Genomic DNA, 22,520 nt, shown 5'->3' on the forward strand with positions numbered 1-22,520 from the left:
AGGAGATAAATGTGATTTGGACTATTCAGTTGGTGCTTTTTCTTTCAACCATGTAGCAGCTTTGGCATCTAATTTAGCAATGTCTTCCATGCGAGCATCAAAGATTCTCACTGTTGTAGCACCAGCAACAGCCCAAAGCGCATGTTTTAGCGAGATACCACTAAAGCTAGCCCTCTTAAAATTATTCTGAAGATGTCTCACAAAAAATCTACGACTAATAGATGGTAAAACTTCATTAAAAGCTTCAATAAGACCTTTTTGCTTGTCCGACATAAAAGTCCAATCAACTTGATCCTCAATCTCCAAGTCATTAGCCAAGTGAGCTGCGGTGCCCCTAGGTTTTCCCGCTTTTTAGATGATTGCAAGTGAGCTGCACATTGGGCTCCTAGGTTAAATTTAACAACCCTTTTGACAAATCTATTAGGTTTAGGGATGAAGATCAAATATGTTATCTTTTGATATACATTAAGGACCATATCAGTTAAAGGTAATACAACAAGGACCAAGATAAAGCAGCCTCCATACATTAAGGACCATTTTGATCATTTCCTCATTCTACTATACAAACACTCCAACAAGTTGTTGATGATAATTTGTGTATATTAAAGCTATTCCCTATCAAATTTGTATTAGCTTCTAATAAAAGTTAGCTATCATTCTGTTATTTATTAAGTATTTCCTACAAAAATAGGAGGAAAAATGAAGAGATGGACTACTTGTTAGAAGTTAAACGAGCAAGCAATGGGAAGAGTAAAGAGCAGAAGCAAAAGGATAAGAAGAATAAGAAGAATAAAATCTAAAACGACGCGCCATAAAATCAGCACAGTTCCTTCTATCACCTTTATCCTTGTTAGCTTGTAATCTAGCCATAAGAAGATATCTCAGCCTCTTTAACAAAGTGATGATTGGCTTGTCTCGAGCGTCAAGTATCATGCTATTGAAAGATTCACACATATTATTTAACAAAATATCACACTTAGCATTAGGAGATAAATGTGATTTGGACTATTCAGTTGGTGCTTTTTCTTTCAACCATGTAGCAGCTTTGGCATCTAATTTAGCAATGTCTTCCATGCGAGCATCAAAGATTCTCACTGTTGTAGCACCAGCAACAGCCCAAAGCGCATGTTTTAGCGAGATACCACTAAAGCTAGCCCTCTTAAAATTATTCTGAAGATGTCTCACAAAAAATCTACGACTAATAGATGGTAAAACTTCATTAAAAGCTTCAATAAGACCTTTTTGCTTGTCCGACATAAAAGTCCAATCAACTTGATCCTCAATCTCCAAGTCATTAGCCAAGTGAGCTGCGGTGCCCCTAGGTTTTCCCGCTTTTTAGATGATTGCAAGTGAGCTGCACATTGGGCTCCTAGGTTAAATTTAACAACCCTTTTGACAAATCTATTAGGTTTAGGGATGAAGATCAAATATGTTATCTTTTGATATACATTAAGGACCATATCAGTTAAAGGTAATACAACAAGGACCAAGATAAAGCAGCCTCCATACATTAAGGACCATTTTGATCATTTCCTCATTCTACTATACAAACACTCCAACAAGTTGTTGATGATAATTTGTGTATATTAAAGCTATTCCCTATCAAATTTGTATTAGCTTCTAATAAAAGTTAGCTATCATTCTGTTGGTTATTAAGTATTTCCTACAAAAATAGGAGGAAAAATGAAGAGATGGACTACTTGTTAGAAGTTAAACGAGCAAGCAATGGGAAGAGTAAAGAGCAGAAGCAAAAGGATAAGAAGAATAAGAAGAATAAAATCTAAAACGACGCGCCATAAAATCAGCACAGTTCCTTCTATCACCTTTATCCTTGTTAGCTTGTAATCTAGCCATAAGAAGATATCTCAGCCTCTTTAACAAAGTGATGATTGGCTTGTCTCGAGCGTCAAGTATCATGCTATTGAAAGATTCACACATATTATTTAACAAAATATCACACTTAGCATTAGGAGATAAATGTGATTTGGACTATTCAGTTGGTGCTTTTTCTTTCAACCATGTAGCAGCTTTGGCATCTAATTTAGCAATGTCTTCCATGCGAGCATCAAAGATTCTCACTGTTGTAGCACCAGCAACAGCCCAAAGCGCATGTTTTAGCGAGATACCACTAAAGCTAGCCCTCTTAAAATTATTCTGAAGATGTCTCACAAAAAATCTACGACTAATAGATGGTAAAACTTCATTAAAAGCTTCAATAAGACCTTTTTGCTTGTCCGACATAAAAGTCCAATCAACTTGATCCTCAATCTCCAAGTCATTAGCCAAGTGAGCTGCGGTGCCCCTAGGTTTTCCCGCTTTTTAGATGATTGCAAGTGAGCTGCACATTGGGCTCCTAGGTTAAATTTAACAACCCTTTTGACAAATCTGTTAGGTTTAGGGATGAAGATCAAATATGTTATCTTTTGATATACATTAAGGACCATATCAGTTAAAGGTAATACAACAAGGACCAAGATAAAGCAGCCTCCATACATTAAGGACCATTTTGATCATTTCCTCATTCTACTATACAAACACTCCAACAAGTTGTTGATGATAATTTGTGTATATTAAAGCTATTCCCTATCAAATTTGTATTAGCTTCTAATAAAAGTTAGCTATCATTCTGTTATTTATTAAGTATTTCCTACAAAAATAGGAGGAAAAATGAAGAGATGGACTACTTGTTAGAAGTTAAACGAGCAAGCAATGGGAAGAGTAAAGAGCAGAAGCAAAAGGATAAGAAGAATAAGAAGAATAAAATCTAAAACGACGCGCCATAAAATCAGCACAGTTCCTTCTATCACCTTTATCCTTGTTAGCTTGTAATCTAGCCATAAGAAGATATCTCAGCCTCTTTAACAAAGTGATGATTGGCTTGTCTCGAGCGTCAAGTATCATGCTATTGAAAGATTCACACATATTATTTAACAAAATATCACACTTAGCATTAGGAGATAAATGTGATTTGGACTATTCAGTTGGTGCTTTTTCTTTCAACCATGTAGCAGCTTTGGCATCTAATTTAGCAATGTCTTCCATGCGAGCATCAAAGATTCTCACTGTTGTAGCACCAGCAACAGCCCAAAGCGCATGTTTTAGCGAGATACCACTAAAGCTAGCCCTCTTAAAATTATTCTGAAGATGTCTCACAAAAAATCTACGACTAATAGATGGTAAAACTTCATTAAAAGCTTCAATAAGACCTTTTTGCTTGTCCGACATAAAAGTCCAATCAACTTGATCCTCAATCTCCAAGTCATTAGCCAAGTGAGCTGCGGTGCCCCTAGGTTTTTCCGCTTTTTAGATGATTGCAAGTGAGCTGCACATTGGGCTCCTAGGTTAAATTTAACAACCCTTTTGACAAATCTATTAGGTTTAGGGATGAAGATCAAATATGTTATCTTTTGATATACATTAAGGACCATATCAGTTAAAGGTAATACAACAAGGACCAAGATAAAGCAGCCTCCATACATTAAGGACCATTTTGATCATTTCCTCATTCTACTATACAAACACTCCAACAAGTTGTTGATGATAATTTGTGTATATTAAAGCTATTCCCTATCAAATTTGTATTAGCTTCTAATAAAAGTTAGCTATCATTCTGTTGTTTATTAAGTATTTCCTACAAAAATAGGAGGAAAAATGAAGAGATGGACTACTTGTTAGAAGTTAAACGAGCAAGCAATGGGAAGAGTAAAGAGCAGAAGCAAAAGGATAAGAAGAATAAGAAGAATAAAATCTAAAACGACGCGCCAGGTAGGGGTCGAACCTACGACTTTCTGCTTAGGAAACAGACGCTCTATCCACTGAGCTACAGGCGCTCGGTTGTTTACATGCTAGCACGTATGTTATAAGTTATAACAAAAGAACACCAGGCCCACAACCCATGCCTTTACCCGGCACCATTGGCCACACCAGCAGCTCAGCACGACTGTTCCCTTCTCTTCACTGTTTCCATGTCTCCAATTTTTGACTGATAATTAATATATCTACAAATCTAGGAAACAAGGGACAGAGAAAGAGAGGGAGGAGAAAAAACCCATCAAGAATTTCACTTTTCTTTCGTTTTTCAGCGTTTATTTATTGACCCATAGATCAAGACTTGCAGAACGGGCAAGAAAATCACATCCCATAACCTGTCTGGCAATTTTCCACAGGTTTGATTCCAAAAATTCACTCCCTTCTTTATTTCAAAGAAATTAACATGACTTAATAATAAAGAAAAAAAGAGACAACTTTTGTTGCTTTTTAGTTTTCTGCATTGTCGGCAGTTTCAGAGACTTATATGTTGCGTAGGATATAGAGGATTTATCCAATAAAGTTGATCTGATTAGAGCAGAATGAATACAAGGGATTCATATAGTCGACCTTAACTGATTTGATTAGGGAAAGTTTTGATTTTTGCACTTATTTTGAGCTTCTACTGCAGGTAGGGGATGTGTTTTCTTTCCATATTGGAGGTCCAAAGGTTGATATAAGCTTTGAGAAAAACCTATTTGTTTATTTTGCTGGATTATTGCTTGTAAATGCAACTTTGTAGATCAGTTGCATCTTGGATATCCCGTATCTTGGCTTGCATGGGGTGAGTAACTCGATTCTTTCCCTATGTGTCTTTCTGAACTATAATTTATTGAATCTAACACTCCGCCACTCCGGGGTGTTTTCTGTCTTCATTTTCTATTTCTATCTTTATTGCTGTATAATATTGGCCTGAGATAAACTTAATTGGAGCAAAATGCGACCCCAACTTGATTTTGGGATTGAGGCGTAGTATTAGTAGTTGTTATTTTGTATTTGCTCCTCCTGCGGATAGGGATGTAGTAGTATGGCACATGTGGCCATACTACTGCCTTCAGCTTGAACCATATATATGAGGTGTGTGAAAGTTTATGTGAATATTTTGCTAAGATTGTAAGTTGTCACTACGGTCATGAGGTAGTAATGAATATATTATGTTCTCATTGAATTAAAATCCTGGATCTGCCTTTAGGCGCGGATGATCTGTATTCTTCGGGAAATAAATAGGGAAAGTTTTGTTATTCTTGAAATTAAAGAAAATGAGACAAGGCTAAGCAAACCTATGTAAATTGCAGCTCTTGGCTTTTATTTGGTGATTTGGAATCTTTTACTTGCTTAGAGGCTAAGCAAGTGCATAAAACAGAAATGAGCTGGTTCCTTTATCAGGTTCCTTTATTTTCATGCTTTGCCTGTTATGTTAAGGTGTTTCTTGCTTGAAGGACACATTCTGCATGTAATTTTCTGTTTAGCTACTTATTAAAAAAATTATCTTGTTGAGCTACAGCGTGAAAAGCTTTCATCTAGCCATGTATAATAGGTGTTATTCATGGATTCATAATTTTGGTATTTTGGAGAATATTTTCGAGTCCTTATTGGTTTGGTGATGGAAAAGTTGAAGAAAAAACTCTTGTAATGTAAGAGTTTACTTTTGTCCTATGTCTTATATTTGGTGCAGGATTTGTGCTGAAACTATAAGTAATCACTTTTGAGATCAATACCTAGAATTTAATAACTACTCCTATTAACTTTGTAATTTGTAAATGCATTTAGTTATCAGTTTTCTTAGATCCTTTGTTGTTCTTGATACCTGGATTTTGAAATTTTCAATGCTTGTGATTGTTTGTGGGACCATAGATTCCCGTATTTTGATTTGTGTATGCCACTACTCTTTGGTGACTTGATTAATGATAGCCGATGGTTTGTTCATGCCCATCTGCAGCTTACATTTGTAACATGCCCCTATTAAGGCCTTACTAGGTTGTCCATGGATTTATAGCTGAATCAACTATAGTCAGTTGCTTTATGTAATCGCCACGGCATTTCAGGTGTCCTTTCTAAAAGGTTGCAGAACAATGCATGGGCCATGCTTTGACACAGTTTATGTTTCCCTGAGCACTTGGTAGTTCTGAAATGGGTTCCAAACTTAGAATGTTGAATTTAGTTGGAGCTAAGTTATCAAAGTTTTTTACTCCACTAATCAATTTCAATGGTTATAAACCCGATTGAAACAGAGCAGAAGTTGTCTTGGATGCTGTATGAAATCTCCCCATGTTGTTTCAGCGGATAGGCCATCCAAGAGACTGAAAGTTCCGAGCCAACGGTTGAGGAAAGCTAATTTAAGAGACGACTTTTGGAGCAGTAGTGCGGGTGAGATGGAGAATAGCACATTTCCTTCCCTGAGAAGCATCTCATCAATTAGCACTTCAAATCCAGCCCTTGATCCTCACAGTAACTCTGGCACCACGAACAACACTTCAGAATTTGTAAATCATGGCAAGTGCATCTTTTTATCTCTTTTTGTTTTGATACGAATCCCCCTAATTGTTTACCAGTAGCAACTAATCCTGCATGGGAATCAATCACGTCTCACTATTGCACGCTAATGCAGAGGCAAAAAATCATGATGACAATTTGGAAGAGTAGATAACCCCTGGCAGGGTACTTTCCTGGTATTGCTACTGAAAAAGTTAAAAAAATATCTGATACATTTCTTGACTTGACTTGCTTTTAAGGGGAACTCCTGAACTTTGACCCACCTAGCGACCCCAACTGCCTCAATTTCTGTTTGTCATGCCAAACTGCCTCAATGGAAAGGGCAGCCCGATGCACAAAGCATCCTGCATTCTCGCAGGGTCCGGGGAAGGGCCGCACCCCATGGATGTGATGTGGACAACATATTGCTTCCACGGCTCGAACCGTGACCTATAGGTCACACAGAGACAACTTTACCGTTGCTCCAAGACTCCCCCTCAAACTGCCATTGTATTGGGGTTTTCTTGCAAATGTTCATATTTCTTCACCTTTTTTCTATTGGTTGACCCAAAATGTTGTAAACACTTGATGCACGAGAAATCAGCTCAATGTGTTTTTTTGTTTTTGGTATTTCTTTTAATTTTAAAAGGGGAGGGGATCTTAAATCTTAATTAGCTTTCATTTTTCTAGAAATGACTAATTTACTTATCGGCCAAAAAAATGGCTTATGGGCTTTGCAGAAATTCCATTATTTGAGGCATAGACTGGGGAGAGCATAACTAAGCTTCTAAAGCATGTTCTTGTGCTGTTCCGTTAATCTTTGCTCAGTTTAATAAGTTTAATACTCTCTATATTTTCTTTATGTATCACTGAATTAAACATTGCCTGTAGCAGGTCTACTTCTTTGGAATCAAACAAGGCAACAGTGGTGTGGAAGTAAAACATCACAGAAGCGTGCTTCAGTTCGAGAACCCAAATTAGGGTATGTTTTTTTTACATATTTGGAAGTCTAGATTCTTTGACTAAGAGGAAAAAATAACCGAGGAAAGAAAAAAATGAATGAGACCCTGCAAGCCATAGTTTTGAAACTTCAAGTCTTTAGACTTAGTAGTTTCTGCTGGCAACTACTTTCTAGGGGTTCTCTTATTCCTTTGACACAATCCTGAAACAATTTGGTTTTGAATTAGTAGTATCGTGTCACTGCTTTCAACTATCACACCCTATACTTTATTATTTAACTTTACATATTAATTTTTAACCAGTCTATTCTGCCATCATAAATTTGCAGTTTTGATACAAGTTACGAAACTTTGCTAGGGACCAATAAGCGTTTCCCTCAAGCAATCCCTCTATCGGTTAGTTATCAAATTAGCTTAATAGTTTTTTGTTTCCACATTCCTCATAGCTAGTTGCTGACTGTTCTGCATTTTAATTATCAGGAAATGGTAGACTTTCTTGTCGATGTCTGGGAACAGGAGGGGCTTTATGATTAAGCAGCCACATAATTCATCATTCTCATCTGGCTGGATTTGTGTTTTGCAAATTTTAAAGAAGCCAAATCCAAAAACAAATTCAAACAGCCATGTGTAATCACAGGATCTGTGTGTCGAGAAGAAAAATGAAACTTGTGTTACAAAAAGCACCTTTTTCGACATGACACCATCTCAACAAAAAAAGAAAACCTTTTCGACTGATTTATAGATGTTAGGCAGGTAAAAATTCAAGCAAAATGAGCCTTGGCTAATTTAGATACATTGAAGGGTAGAGAATTCAATCTCTATTCATAAATATAAATTGTTTTTTTTGTAGATGCTTGTACCTCATTAGTTCTTTACTGTTACATCTAGTGAGGCCTGTGAGTACATCCTCAGTTCAGATGTTTTATCTTTTTCTTCTTTCTTATTCTGGAAATGCTCTCCATTTTCTTGCAGTTAGGAGAAGATTGTGCTTCTTTAATATAGAAACATGCAAGTTCATGATCCAAAATACATTAGTGATGAAAATAAGGATGCAGGTTGAGAAGTGAATAAGTTGGAATTATATAGGGAAACTGAGACAGCAGAGAATGTCCAGGCGATTCCACAATTCAGAATAACTTAAAAAGATGCATTTAGGACGTGGGTTGACAACGTCATATTTTAACAAAGATAAAGAAAGCGCCACGCACCAAACATCAGCGACATTTCTCTTGCTGTTATCGGACATTATGGCATTGCAGGCTACCATTGCCATTTGCCAGTCACAGTAGGTAGACTGTCACCCAAATTGACTCATCTTGAGCTGATGAGTGGGCTCCTCGTGTAACTGATGAGGGTTCAGAGCTATATATCTAGTTTGGTAGAGGTGAAGTTAAGCGGTTGTGTCAATACAACAACAACAACAATCCAGTATAATCTCACTAGTGGGGTCTGGGGAGGGTAGTGTGCACGCACCTTACCCGTACCTGGGGTAGAAAAGCTGTTTCCGATAGATCCTCGACTCCCTCCCTCCAAGAGCTGTGTCAATGTTACGCATAAATCAGTTTCGGTCATAGCTGAGCCCTGAGCTGCATGAGGGAACTCGAGCTCTTGAATCATTGCGTTCGTGGACTTTGGCCATGTTATTTTTACCAAGCTCTAGTTTTGCAAGCCTCTCTTTCCATGTCTTTTAGTTATAATTAAGTAAATGGAATAATTTTAAAAGGTAATCTGATGTATAATTTCTGGCAGTGTGCACATAATGTATCTATATACTTACGTGGAAATGACACCAGATAACCACTTTTAAGCATGCCGTTTAAAATATATTCACAATTTACAATATATTTAAAGATCAGTTAATTTCGCTCAAACTTCAGGACATTATGTCCTAAAGTTCGAAAATTGTGTTCATTCAGTTCGAATCTTATGTTCTGAATTTTAAATTAGTAGTTCAGAAATTTAGGACACTTAGTCCTGAATTTCAAATTAGTAGCTCAAAAATTCAGGACACTAAGTCATGAATTTCCAAATTCAAGATATTTAGCCCTGAAGTTTGGGTGAATTGGCTAATCTTTAAATACATTGTAAATTATGGATATATTTTAAATAACAGACTTAAAAATGACTATTGCTGCACTTCGCCCTCTACTTATCTAGTAGCTTAGCTCTCTCCCCATTTTGTATTTGCCCGATATTATTGGGCCGGCTCTAACCTTACCACAAGTAAGGCTTGTGCCTTAGGCCCCAAATTTTGGAGGGCCCATTTTTTTAAAAAAATATTATTTTTATAGGTATTTTTATTTATAATATTTAATACTTTTAGTACAAAAGTAGAGTTTATTTTATAACAATTCCCTCAAAGAAAAGAATTTTTTCAAAATTATAATTGATAAAATCTTACCTATGATTAAAAATGTCTCAAGAAAGATTAAATGTGTTGGTTATATTATCACGTGAAAGAAATTATTAGAAGAAACCGATTATTAAAATTATTAACATTTACATCTCAAAAACTAGAAAAATAGACCTTAAATAAATTATATATCATAACTTTCTTTTAAAAATTTAGGCCTCACATTAAAGTTTGGTTTTAGACCACATACGCGCTTGAGCCACCCCGTGTGATATACGTCTTTTACTTCAATACCATTAAATCATGGACAATTTCGTCATTTCGTTCTAAATCAACTTGGTTTTCATCGTACAAAATAGTACCTAGTTACTAAATTTGATCACATGTCAATCGTACAAAAGATTAGTTACTGTAGATTATCACCGTATTTAATTTATATCCACTGTCAACGTACTAAATTTTTTACACTGTTACTTAGTGTATGAAATTTTTAGTCTATTGTGGACAGTTGTCTTATTTTTCAAATTAATGTCACTTTTCATGAGTAATTATATTTAAAATAATATGATATTACAAACAACGATACATGATTTAAAGACGTACCCACAGTGTGACGGAGGGACAGAATTTAATTTCTGAACAACCAGTACTAGAATATATTATATGTGACACAGAAATGAGCTTTATATTTAACAGAAATGTCACCAGACACCAGTCATGTACTACTATCCCAATGTATTAAAATGATAGCCTTATATATATGCTAATAAAAGGTGAGGCAGTTTGTTCTTCTTTATTCAAACAATAGTCTGCAAAATATAAAGGATCATGGCTTCATTCAGCAAGCGTGCAAGTTATGATCATCATCTGAAACTTGTATTTATTGTTGGTAGATTCTTGATTATGATCTTTGGCCTTTTTCTTCTTCTTCTTCTTATTACAGGTCAGTATTGGGGTAGAGACAAGGGCGAAGCTACAGTGTGTTGACCACCCTTCGTAAGAAAATGCCGGAAAATTAACACTGTGTATATAGGTAAAATTTTGGATTTACATGCATATAATACATATTGAACACCCTTAAAATAATGAAGAATCATAGCTCAGTGGCAAAGGGTGGTCAAGAGGGCCTCATGGTCGCGGGTTCGAGCTTCACTCTCCACAATTTTTATTTTTCTTGTTCAAGTTTGAACACCCTTGAAATATTTTCTAGCTTCGCCACTGGGTAGAGAGGCCGTTTCCGATAGACCCTCAACTCCCCACCTTGCTCTTGGGGTGACTCGAACTCACAACCTCTTAGTTGGAAGTGAAGGGTGCTTACCACGAGAGCAATCCACTCTTATCATTACGTATTAGTTAGTATTTTCTAATATTTGAATCCTGATTTCTAATATTTTCAATTATGTCAGTGACCGCTAGGCTTCACCGGCAAGTGCCTAATAATTTAACTTATTCTATTTTTTATTTATTTATAGGCCTGGTTATTCTGACACGCTCTTTATTTTGTTTATTCAAAAAGATTGACACTGTTTCTCTATTAGTCTGTTAAAAAAAAATTGACATATTTCAATATTTCCTTAACATGAAGCATTTATACTCACACAAATGCTATGCCTTATTTAATATCACATATCTCAAAAGTCTTCCCTTCTTTATTTAAATTTAATTCAAATCAAACTAAGACAAATTTTTTTTTAAACAAGAGGGAGTACTAGTTTTCATATCATCATCTTAATTTTGTAAGAAAGCAATTGCCAAAAATATGACATTTTTTTACTTTCTTTTCCTCCTTTTAATGGCTCTTAAATAAAAAACTAGGATAGAAACTATTTTTCCATGTAAACATATGGTTTAGTTTTCTAAAGTTTCTTTTTATTTTCACCTGCATTTAAACGTGACAGATGGAGTGAAGGTAGGAAAGTGGGGGGGGGGGGGGGGGGGGGGAATGCTTGAATTGCACACCTTGCACCCCTACTCTAATAGCTCACATTCATCGAGCCAAACAAGACTACAACTATTATTTACTTGCATGGAAATGCAAATGTGGAAATAACCTTTTCCATCCTTGAATTTATTGATTACTTCATCAATTTAACCTTTTATTGGATATTAGTTTTTTGTTTATTTTTACAAACCAATAAAAGTCCACGTGTGATGTAGTAATATGGTTGTTGGGATCGGATCTATGATTTAAATATGATGAGTTCAATCTTAAAAGAAAAATCATTTTCTCACATATATATTAATATTATGTATATTCCTATTAACATGAACTGTTTATACGTTGAATCTGCAGAATATTATGGTTAGGCGAGTGGGTACTTGCTTAGGTTATGACTTATGAGAACATCTTTTTCTAAACATAAGTTTCATAAATTTCAATTATTGAAAACCATTTCAAAAGTACATTAAAACTTGACTTATTGACTCAATTTTAGATTAGTATATCCCTTTCTTTGACAGGATTGCATCAAAACAATTGAGATGATTATACTGAACTACTGAATGTCGATAAGCATACAGCTCCAATTTCCGGCCATTTAGAGCCTGTTTGGATGGGCTTATTTTAAGTAACTTTTAAGCCAAAGTAGTTTTTAAGCCATAAGTTAGGATTTCTAGCTTTTGACTTTTGGCTTGTTTTGGTCATTTTAGCTTAAAAACAAGTACTTAAAAGCACTTTTTTTACTTTATCCAAACACTACAAAATGGCTTAAAAGCAATTTTGGCTTAAAAGCACTTAAAATAAACCAATCCAAACGTGCTCTTAGTAATAGCTCCAACAATAAGCAACTTGTTGTAGGCTGTAGGCTGGAGCTATTCAATAAAGTCCAATCATCTTTATCTATGTCAACCAATCCCATTAAACGATATTCTTTGGATAACATCCGCCATACAGATTAAAAGGGACAGCTTACCAATTCTCTAGGAGGAAGAGATCCACAATTGTGGTTCCTATGGAAAGAAATAATAATATGTTTCCTTTTAATAAAAATGGTGTCTAACTAGTCTACTAAATAGTCGAGATATCCGGCTTGTGCATATCTCAACTATTCTACTAAATATCTGCTACCTCCCATCAACACAGGTAGTCGATAACTCTATCCACCAAGTTTAGCAAGGGCAGTTTATCAAAAGCGAAAAGCATAAAAAAACTCTAAGGTACATCGGGGCTTTTAAGCGCAAAGCGGAAATAAAGCGTGGGCTTTAATGAAGAAAGACGCAAATGGAGAAAAAATACAAATATATGTGTAGTCCAAGACTAATAATTATAAGTACAAATAACAAATATATGGATAAAGAAATTGAATGTTTTGTTTTACAATAAAGTGAAATATCAATTGTTTAAGTTTGACTCTTCAAGATTACTTTAAGTAGCAAAGAAAAGTATGCCTTAGAACCTTGATGGCAAGGCTAAAGCGCCCACTAAGCGATGTAAAACGCTCAACATGTTTTGAGACTCGCTTTAAGGCCTAAGCGCGCCTTTAACAACACTGAGCAAGGGAGAAAAAAAAGGTAGATGTAGTAAAATTTCATAATACCTAAACAGAGCTAAAACATCATGTAAGGTATATGTAATTTATAAAAACGCATCAATAAACAACAACAACCATTTGGCTCAAGTGAGCAGTTTCAACAGTCAATACATGACCAAACTGTGCCAAGGTTTATACAACTGAAAAGTACTTGGATAATCGACTACTAGAACAGACAAAATTCTTAAGGATTTCTGGCTACTCAACATTAGGTAACAGAAAAGCTTATCTGACGATAATTAGCTTAAAGGAATTGCTCAAACTGTAACCTTATAATGCTGCAAGCAACCTGCAATTCTAATGACCACAATCTTGAAAGAAGACAACACTAGAAACTCGACCTTGCTGCTGACTATAGACAAACTGGCGACGTTGCCTAGTAAAATATTCAGTGCATTCATTTCTCAGATAAACCAAATCTTATTCATACCTTTTGCAATACTTTAAGCAAAGAAGGAATGAAGATTGCTCCATCAATATATATATTCAACTTGTTGCTTTTAGTGCTCGACTGTAACGTGTTCCTCCACCAGATCAGTCTCTATTTGAGCTTCAACTACAGTCTCTGGCTGGCTTGATTCAACAGTTGATACAACCTCACACTCTTGAACATCTGTTTCGCGTTCAGTAGTTTGCTCGAGTTGGTTGTCTGGTTGAGAAGCAACTTCACTCATCTCTTTGGGTAAAGCATTCGGCAGAGATGCAGCTTCAGTTGATTTCTTGGATAAGCTAGATTTGCGAATAGAAGGCTTTCTTGTTTCATTGAATAAGTTGGTTTTCTCAGATGGCAGCTTTGGAAGTGACTTCCTTTGAGGCTTCTTAAAATTGAGCGGAGAATGCCCTTTGACGGGATCATTTTGAGATGCATTTTCGTCCAAGCTTAACCTACTTGGGCGCATGACACTCTCGTTGTTTCCTTCTTTGGTGGGAGAGCTCTTTCTCCTCCCAAGTTTGGGGGATTTAGCTCTTGTTGGTGGAATCTAACATCATAAGATAGTGACAGAAGGTGTTAGAGAAACATCATGTGTACATATACAAAACTAGTTAGAAAAGAATAAAGCAAATATTAGGAAATTTCTTTAGCTGAAAGCATGACATGTCTTAGAGTTAATATTTCAAACAAAAGAGAAAAAAAAAAGAATGACTGGAGTCTAGCATCCTAAGCATGACTAGCAAAAGTAAGGCAGCAAACTCGGGTTAAGCTAGATAAGCCTAGAAGACTTGATGGTACTTGAGATTATCACAGCAATGAGGTCCTAGCATTCACTCTGTTGTCCAAATCAACCATGTGAATACCCACACGGCCACACTACATCTCCGTGATGTGCAAACTAAAATCCTGCTTGGGATATTGCATCTTTTAGTTTTGTCAACTTGGGTAATCTGATAGCTACACCGAATAACTTCTTTCTTTTCTATCAGAGGTAACAATGATCTTTTAGTATCTTCACAGTAAGATCCCTGGAGTTGAATCCTTATAAAAAAAGATGAGTTGGATTTTCTGATCTTTTATGAATATCCAGACTAATAGAGCTTCTAAAAAGCATAGTGACTAAGAAACAGATAAATGTCATTACAGCCAATTCTAACCGGAATAATATGTCATGTAATTATCCTTCATTTATCTTGACGTACTGACATTTGTAAGGGTATTCATACGGTTTATCAAAATACACTTAGTATTGGCAAAAAAATGCACTGACAACACAACTGGATACATAACCTTGTCATGAATCCTTCATTTATCTTGACGTACTGACATTTGTAAGGGTATTCATACGGTTTATCAAAATACACTTAGTATTGGCAAAAAACTGCACTGACAACACAACTGGATACATAACCCTAAACAAGTGCATGCAACAGAACTTGGTATATTTACATATGTATAGATAAAAAATTTACATGCACACAACTAATAGGGTCAGATGCATATACTTGAGTTTCCCTTCAGTACAGATAACTTTTGCTTAACATTGCAACAAGAACAATGACAACAACTACGCCTCAATTTCAAACAAGTTGGGTCAGCTAACATTGCAGAAATCCCACAAAACTTTTGCTTAACATTGCAGAAAGAGAAAATCTTTGACACCCAATAGATGCATTTCTGGGGTACTATCTAGTTGCCCAACTCCATTTCTTTGCCAACTGAATAGTGTAGGGAGCTCCTAAATCTTCTTATACCACCAACTTAAGAAAGCTAGCTTTCACCATAGGCTTGCCTACTTGACTCTTCTTTGAAATTTCCTAATCTTAAGTTAAATAGATGGAGGCACTCCAACTTACGGTTGTTTTGGTGATTAAGGATGTGTGTAGTAGAGTTTATAGCACAAAAGGCGAGTGTTTTCCAAGAAAAATTAAGTAATTGGCCGCAAAAAGAAAATTTATCTAGTCTAAGATTTACTGAATCAGACGTAATGTCAACAACCACGGGCGTGCTCTTCACAGTTCACTAAATATCATGCATCAATAACCACTTCTTTTTTCTTGATCATACTAAGCACTTATGATATCAATAGAAATGGTGATGAAGTTCCAATGGCTCTATCCCAATAAAGTCAATCATCACATAAATGTATCAAGAGAAATGTGCCATTTGTGGTCTAAAAGTCAAGTAACTGAACTCTCAACTCCGCCAAGCTATATCCTTTGTGTAATTCATCAAATTTGAAAGAGCATGCAGTTTAAATGTCAAGTTGAAAGTTTTCAAAAGATCAGCTAAAGGTGAACTTGAACCTAGCTCTTTTACTAAATTTTAGAGCTTCACAAGAAAAGCAGTGCTCCACATTACCTGATACCAAACATATTACTTTTTAAAATATGTGTATCATAACACATTTTCAGGATAAAGCAAATGAAATTTATCAAAATATTATTACACGAACCCAAATATCAACTATATGGAGCTCAAAGGGAACAGCAACAAAATCATTTTGAGCTAAAGAACCATTAGATATTCGACATACCATGTATAAAATCATTGAATAAGTATTTCTTGGCATCGTGACATACAACATAATACAAAATTACCTTCTTTAATTCCACCTTTGGAGGAGCAGGTTCTTGATAAAAGCTTGGCATGGGAGTTGCTTTAAATTTTAAGCTCTTCCTTAACATTTTGATCTCAGCTTCCTGAGTTTCCTGTTAGAGAAACGAAAGAAAATAAATGGAAAATGCTTTAAGATAACCCTATAACAAGAAATGTTATACGCCTACAAGATTCAGAAGCAGAAAAAGTCACAACACCTTAGTCTTGGCTTGCAGATTACTCTTCTCAACTTCCTTTGCGTGAATTTTTTCTTCAAGCTTGGAGTAAAACTGTCCAAATGCCACAAATTAATTTTTCTTTAGTTGACTTCACGGTGAAAGACAATCAAGCATATATTATAAGCTTCAGCGACGCAAGCAGAGAGCTAACCTCTTTCCTTTTCTCAGCTCTTTCATCACACTTGAAATTGATATCGTAGGTTGGAAGACTACCTACTTTGCGAGTTTTGGCATCTGATGCACCAGTAGGACTACTATGAAGTAATTAAGGATAAACTGAAAGATTTTTCAATCCTTTGACGCTAATATAAAAAGAACTCCATAGCAAAGGAGTAAAGAGAAAGAAAAAGTATAAACTCATTTAGGATACGAAGATAATTCCGCACTTCCATCAGCTTTATTAGGGGGCACTTTCTTCAAAGGCTTCAGTTTTGTTGCTTCCCTGCAGTAACGAAATTATAGTTCACAACCTTATTGGGGAAAAAGTTATCCATAAATAAGCAACAAGCGTCTTTGGCATCTTTCAAAAATGTTTCGGCTCCATGCAACAAGTACGGAACTACAAGAGCAAATGAGCAATAGGACATACTTAAGGCCTTCAGAGTGGGCAGCACTTGGAGAAGCTGATGCTACTTCAGCATGGCCTGGTTGCTGCTAGAAGACAGCAAAAAAGGAATATGATATGGATAACAATAAACAGAAGCAGATGAAGCTGCAATATTGAAATTCAGATTGTGGTTACTCTGGACTGTATGTCTATAACTGTACACCATAAATTAGACCTAAAACGTTTACCTTAGCACGATTAACATTTAGATGAGCCAATGTAGGTTTTGAATAGTACTCAGTAGTTTTCTTGTCACTGAATGATTTACTCTTTGCATCAGTGGAAGATGGCTGTTTCGGACGCGATTTGGAAGCAAGGGTACCATTTGATGCATCTTTTCCATCTTTACTTTTCTTGGCTGCGCCATTTTTAGGGCTTGGATTCTTAGTGTTCCTTGCCCTTCCTGGAGCCTTTCGCTCTTTACTGTTCTTCGCCTCATCAGATTCTTTTGCTTCATGTTCCTGTAAGTAAATAAGTGATTACCTAACTGTGGTGTCAAAATGTCCTGAGTAAGTTTAAAAAGAACGGAACAAACCCCTTACCTCGGAACTGACACCAGCATTGCTTTCTGCAGTTGTCATAGCTTCACGACTGACCTCTTGGACAGAAGAGTCAACTGTTTCACTATCATTCAATACCGCTGTACTCTGGAAACTCCTCTCTAGTTCTTCAGTACTGGAACTTGCATTAGGCATCCCGTTTGGGATGCCAGCAACAACTTCAGGAAGTTGGTGAACTCCATTTCCAAAGCCCAACCCGTTTCCAGAAACAGCTATGTTATTGACAACATCCATCATGCTCTATAATGTTTCAAATTTGCAACCACAATTCTACAAGTCAAAACCACAAACAGAAAATGCCTCGTGAATGGAGATTACACAAGCAGAAATCAAAGGTTTTTAAAGTATAATTAAACCCCCAATAGCAGGCTTTCAAGACATACAGTCTCATCTCCATAATACAACCAATCCCGCAGACAGCAAATTGTATATAAAAGATTACTAAAGCAATGCTACAACTACAAAAAAAATCAACTTTGAAAATTCAAGTCTCACAACCCTACAATCTCTCATATATTACAAAGAATACCTTGTGTTATTCCAACCACTTTGGTCTTCAGAGAGACTAACAACACACAAATAAAAAACTCAGGCTTTTCTTTTTACTGGCTCTCTCAGTAAGCAAGTCAAATACCATTTCTACTGAACTGAGGATTAAACAAGGTAAAAGCACCCTAAAAATCAAAACTATTCATCAACAATGAGTCAATCCCAAATTACAAAGAACTCAAAAACCAAATCCAAGTACAGTACCAGAAGACGACAAAATCAGCAGACCGACACACTACTCTACTAGATCTCAAAACCCAGTTAAAAAGATCCAATCTTTTTCTCATTTCAAGATTCAATGCTGCAAATCCAAACCCCAAAAACCCAGAACCCATTTTCAAAATGCTAATCCCCACAAGATGCTCATAATGTACCAACATATATAATCATATACTTAAATACAAAGCACAACAAATGCAGTTTGCTACTGAATGCTAGTATAAACTTACCTAAACAACCATAAAAAGATCACAAGTCCATTAAATCCAAGGGATCTGAGAGAATCTTGGGAAAGAAAGTGAAACACTTGCAAAACAAACAAGAATCTGAAACTTGTCGTAACAATTTATGAAAATGTAACTGCTCTAAAAATGTTTTATTTTGTTTTTCTTGAATTTTGGAAGTGAAAAGTTGTGAACTTTGAAGAGGGGTTGCTCTATTTCTTCAGATTATGACTTCGTTTCAACTCAAAAATAGAGAGGGGGGACGGTTTTTGCTCGTGTGTGTGTGTGTGTGTTGGGAGATGGTTTTTCAATATATTTTAGTTTCTTCTATCTATGTGACAGAAGTATTAATATCTATATTCCAGGTCATTGTCTGATAAGAGAGAGAGAACACCTACTTTAAGGATAGGGAGATACAGTTTACATATGCGGTTACTGTAATCATAGGGACATCTCAATAAGTCTGCCTTACCTGGCTATATCAAAGGCTGACAATTAAAAAATTATTCTTTTTTTTAAAGTTTGATTTGCTTCTTTTTTCCTCGTCTTTTGATTCATTTTATATCCAGAAGGTAAACCAAAGTCACAATTTTAATTAAGACAGCTAGGCAAACTAAAGTTACAATTTGAACATGTAAAAATATAGGATAATACATACGGATTCTTTTAACTTAGTATCGGTTTTTCAACTACACGAGGACCCTTTTTATTATACATATGTATTCACGAATTTGATATAAATTTTTAAAATAATACACACGGAACACCTTCATTTCTTTCCGTTTTTTACGTACATCTATAGTAATAATTAAGCATGACTAACAACAACAATAACCCAGTAAAATTTCACTAATGAGGTCTGAGGAGGGTAGTGTGTACGTAGACCTTACCCCTACTCCGAAGGAGTAGAGATGCTGTTTCCGAAAGACCCTCAGTTCAAAAAAACAAAAAGACAAAAGGACAAAAGGAGACACTATTAGTATCACCACATCAATCATAGGAAAATAGGAACACCATGACATCCAGAAGAAGATGCAAAGCAAAAGCGATAGCTAGTAAATAGGTCCTGCACTGAAAAGCGAAATAGTAAGACACAACATTACCACTAGCTATCTTATACAAAAACCATATATGGCTAGTCCCACAATGGTACGAAGTAAGGCAAGACTCAACTACTTCCTAACCTACAACCCTAATACTCGACCTCCACATCTTCATATCAAGTGTCATGTCCTCGGAAATCTGAAGCCTCGCCATATCCTGCCTGATCACCTCTCCCCAATACTTCTTAGGCCGCCCTCTACCTCTTCTCGTGCCCTCCACAACCAGCCGCTCACACCTCCGTACCGGAGAATCTGGGCTTCTCCTCTGAACATGTCCGAACCATCTAAGCCTCGATTCTCGCATCTTCTCATCAATGTGAGCCACGTGCACCTTCTCCCGAATATCATCATTCCTAATATTATCTATCCTAGTGTGCCCGCACATCCACCTCAACATCCTCATTTCTGCTACTTTCATCTTCTAGATATGTGAGTTCTTAACGGGCCAACACTCAGCCCCATACATCATGGCCGGTCTAATCACCGCTTTATATAACTTACCTTTGAGTATCGGTGGCACTCTCTTGTCACACAGGACTCCAGATGCTAACCTCCACTTCATCCATCCTACCCCAATACGGTGTGTGACATCCTCGTCGATCTCCCCTCCCCCTAGATAACTGAACCAAGGTACTTGAAGTTGCCTCTACTCGGGATGACCTGTGATTTAAGCCTCACATCCACGCCTACTTCTCCCGGTTCAACGCTGAACTTGTGCTCCAGGTATTCCGTCTTCGTCCTGCTCAACTTGAAACCCTTAGACTCAAGAGCATATCTCCAAACCTCTAGCCTCTCGTTAATAACGGCTCGCGACTCATCAATCAGAACTATATCATCGGCGAATAGCATGCACCATGGCACCTCCCCTTGAATATGGTGTGTTAACGCGTCCATCACTAGGGCGAATAAGAACGGAATGAGCACAGAACCTTGGTGTAACCCATTACAACCGGAAAATGCTTAGAGTCGCCTCATACTGTCCTAACCCGAGTCTTAGCCCCATCATACATGTTCTTAATCTCCATAATGTTAAGCATGACTAAGTATTGACTAATTATATTTCTACTTTGATATATCACCTAAATATGATTTAATAATGATTTCGTGTAAACATTGAATGTATATAAAATATTTTTCTTTTTCTTACACTATAATGTTGTGTTCTTGTCACAACCCAAAATTTTACCCGTCATGATGACGCCTATCTTAATACTAGGCAAGCCGACAACATTAATAACCCACAACTTCTTTTAAATACGAAAAACATAATAAGTAAGTTTAAGAGAAAATCCCACAAATACTGGATATAAATACACTCCCAAAAATCGGTGTCACTCAGTATATGAGCATCTATACATTACAAGTATGGGAAACTTGGTCTGTAATAATCGGAGACCAAATACAATAAACAAAAGGATAGAAAAGGAGAGACAAGGTCTGCGAAATATAGCAGTAACCTCTGAATCTCCGAAAAATCAACTGTGTAAAAGAATCAACACTCACTGCGTTCGGGGTCACCTGGATCTGCACACGAAGTGCAGGGTATAGTATGAGTACAACCAACTCAGTAAGTAACAATAATAAATAAGGAACTGAAAGTAGTGACGAGCTTCTCAGCTAAGTCCAAATACAGTACTTTCCCACATAAAAGGGTAGGCATGCTCTCAAGTTCAACATTTAAAATTTCACAGTAATTTCATATCAAATTTGATTGAAACAGAAAATAATATTTTTTCAAAATTTCCAAAATAGTGATATATGATAGCTGAAATACAACAAATAATAAAATCAATGCATCATCTCAGAATAACAGTCACTCAATCCTCACATTCACTCAAACCTCACAGTCACTCTTTCCTCACAGTCACTCAGCACTCGGCACTCGACACTCGCACTCAGTAGGTACATGCGTTCACTTGGGGGTGTGTACAGACTCCGGAGGGGCTCCTTCAGCCCAAGCGCTATATCAAGTCAATCATGGCATAAATCAATGAAATATGCTGCGGCGTGCAGCCCGATCCCATAAATATACTCACAATTAGGCCCTCGGCCTCACTCAGTCATCAACCTCTCCAGTCTCTCGGGCTCTCAGAAATCATGATAATCAGCTCAAATATAATAATATGATGTATTAATAAATAGCAACAGAGACTGATATATGATATGAAGTGAATAAACATGACCGAGTATGAAATTACAATTTGAACATATAATTCAACCACAAAAATGACCCCGATGGGTACCAATACTAACAGCATATGTCTAAGCATGATTTTTAATACGAGTCTCGACTCAATTTTCTCTAACACATAGAGAATGTACTGGTATCAACAGATTATTTAACTACACAGTTTCATGGAATTTGACCAAGTCACAATTCCTATGGTGCACGCCCACACGCCCATCACCTAGCATGTGCGTCACCTCAAAACCAATCACACAACACATAATCCGGGGTTTCTACCCTCAGGACCAAATTTAGAACTGTTACTTACCTTGAACATTGTAATTCTCACTCTGTTATGCCCTTGCCTTAAGAATTTCTCTCAGAAAGCCTCGTATCTAGTCACAATTAATTCATTTCAGTCAATACAATTTATTGAAATTAATTCCATAAGAAAATACTAATTTTCCAATAAAATTTGAAAATTAACTCAAAAATCGCCTGTGGGGCCCACGTCTCAAAACCCGACAAAAGTTATAAAATCTGAAAACCCATTCAACCACGAGTCTAACCATACTAATTTTACTAAAATCCGACATCAACTCGCCCATCAAATCTTCAAATTAAACCACGTGAATTTTCTAAATTTTCCAACTTAATTCACCCATTAAATGTTAAAAACAATCACGGATTCGGGTAATTT

The 22,520-nt window shown here is 36.4% G+C and overlaps 2 protein-coding genes and 1 non-coding gene across 6 annotated transcripts; 1 reads left to right on the forward strand and 2 right to left on the reverse strand.

Annotated features, from left to right (window-relative positions):
* Positions 1-3,757: 3,757 nt before the first annotated feature.
* TRNAR-CCU (transfer RNA arginine (anticodon CCU)) lies at positions 3,758-3,830 on the reverse strand. The gene has a single exon. It is a non-coding gene; the product is annotated as a tRNA-Arg (tRNA).
* A 99-nt stretch (positions 3,831-3,929) lies between these two features.
* LOC104115374 (uncharacterized) lies at positions 3,930-8,161 on the forward strand. 2 transcript variants are annotated; one of them, XM_009625989.4, is made up of 7 exons: positions 3,930-4,166; positions 4,439-4,591; positions 5,103-5,193; positions 6,039-6,300; positions 7,174-7,261; positions 7,568-7,634; positions 7,719-8,161. In XM_009625989.4, the coding sequence occupies exons 2-7, from the start codon at positions 4,536-4,538 to the stop codon at positions 7,770-7,772; spliced, it is 618 nt and encodes a 205-aa protein (XP_009624284.1). In that variant the 5' UTR covers positions 3,930-4,166; positions 4,439-4,535; the 3' UTR covers positions 7,773-8,161. The 2 variants fall into 2 exon arrangements, with proteins under 2 accessions (XP_009624284.1, XP_009624285.1); XM_009625990.4 differs by lacking the exon at positions 5,103-5,193 and having other exon boundaries at positions 3,934-4,166; positions 6,044-6,300.
* A 4,984-nt stretch (positions 8,162-13,145) lies between these two features.
* On the reverse strand, positions 13,146-18,869 carry LOC104115375 (protein WVD2-like 5). 3 transcript variants are annotated; one of them, XM_009625994.4, is made up of 9 exons: positions 18,557-18,869; positions 17,541-17,828; positions 17,187-17,459; positions 16,981-17,042; positions 16,762-16,833; positions 16,543-16,645; positions 16,371-16,442; positions 16,155-16,265; positions 13,146-14,101 (listed from the first exon to the last, which is right to left on the reverse strand). In XM_009625994.4, the coding sequence occupies exons 2-9, from the start codon at positions 17,793-17,795 to the stop codon at positions 13,622-13,624; spliced, it is 1,428 nt and encodes a 475-aa protein (XP_009624289.1). In that variant the 5' UTR covers positions 17,796-17,828; positions 18,557-18,869; the 3' UTR covers positions 13,146-13,621. The 3 variants fall into 3 exon arrangements, with proteins under 3 accessions (XP_009624289.1, XP_009624287.1, XP_009624288.1); XM_009625992.4 differs by having other exon boundaries at positions 16,981-17,045; positions 18,557-18,864; XM_009625993.4 differs by having other exon boundaries at positions 16,981-17,045; positions 17,541-17,798; positions 18,557-18,696.
* Between the last annotated feature and the right edge of the window lie 3,651 nt (positions 18,870-22,520).

The sequence above is a fragment of the Nicotiana tomentosiformis genome, chromosome 6, assembly GCF_000390325.3.
Source record: "Nicotiana tomentosiformis chromosome 6, ASM39032v3, whole genome shotgun sequence".
Lineage (NCBI taxonomy): Eukaryota > Viridiplantae > Streptophyta > Magnoliopsida > Solanales > Solanaceae > Nicotiana > Nicotiana tomentosiformis.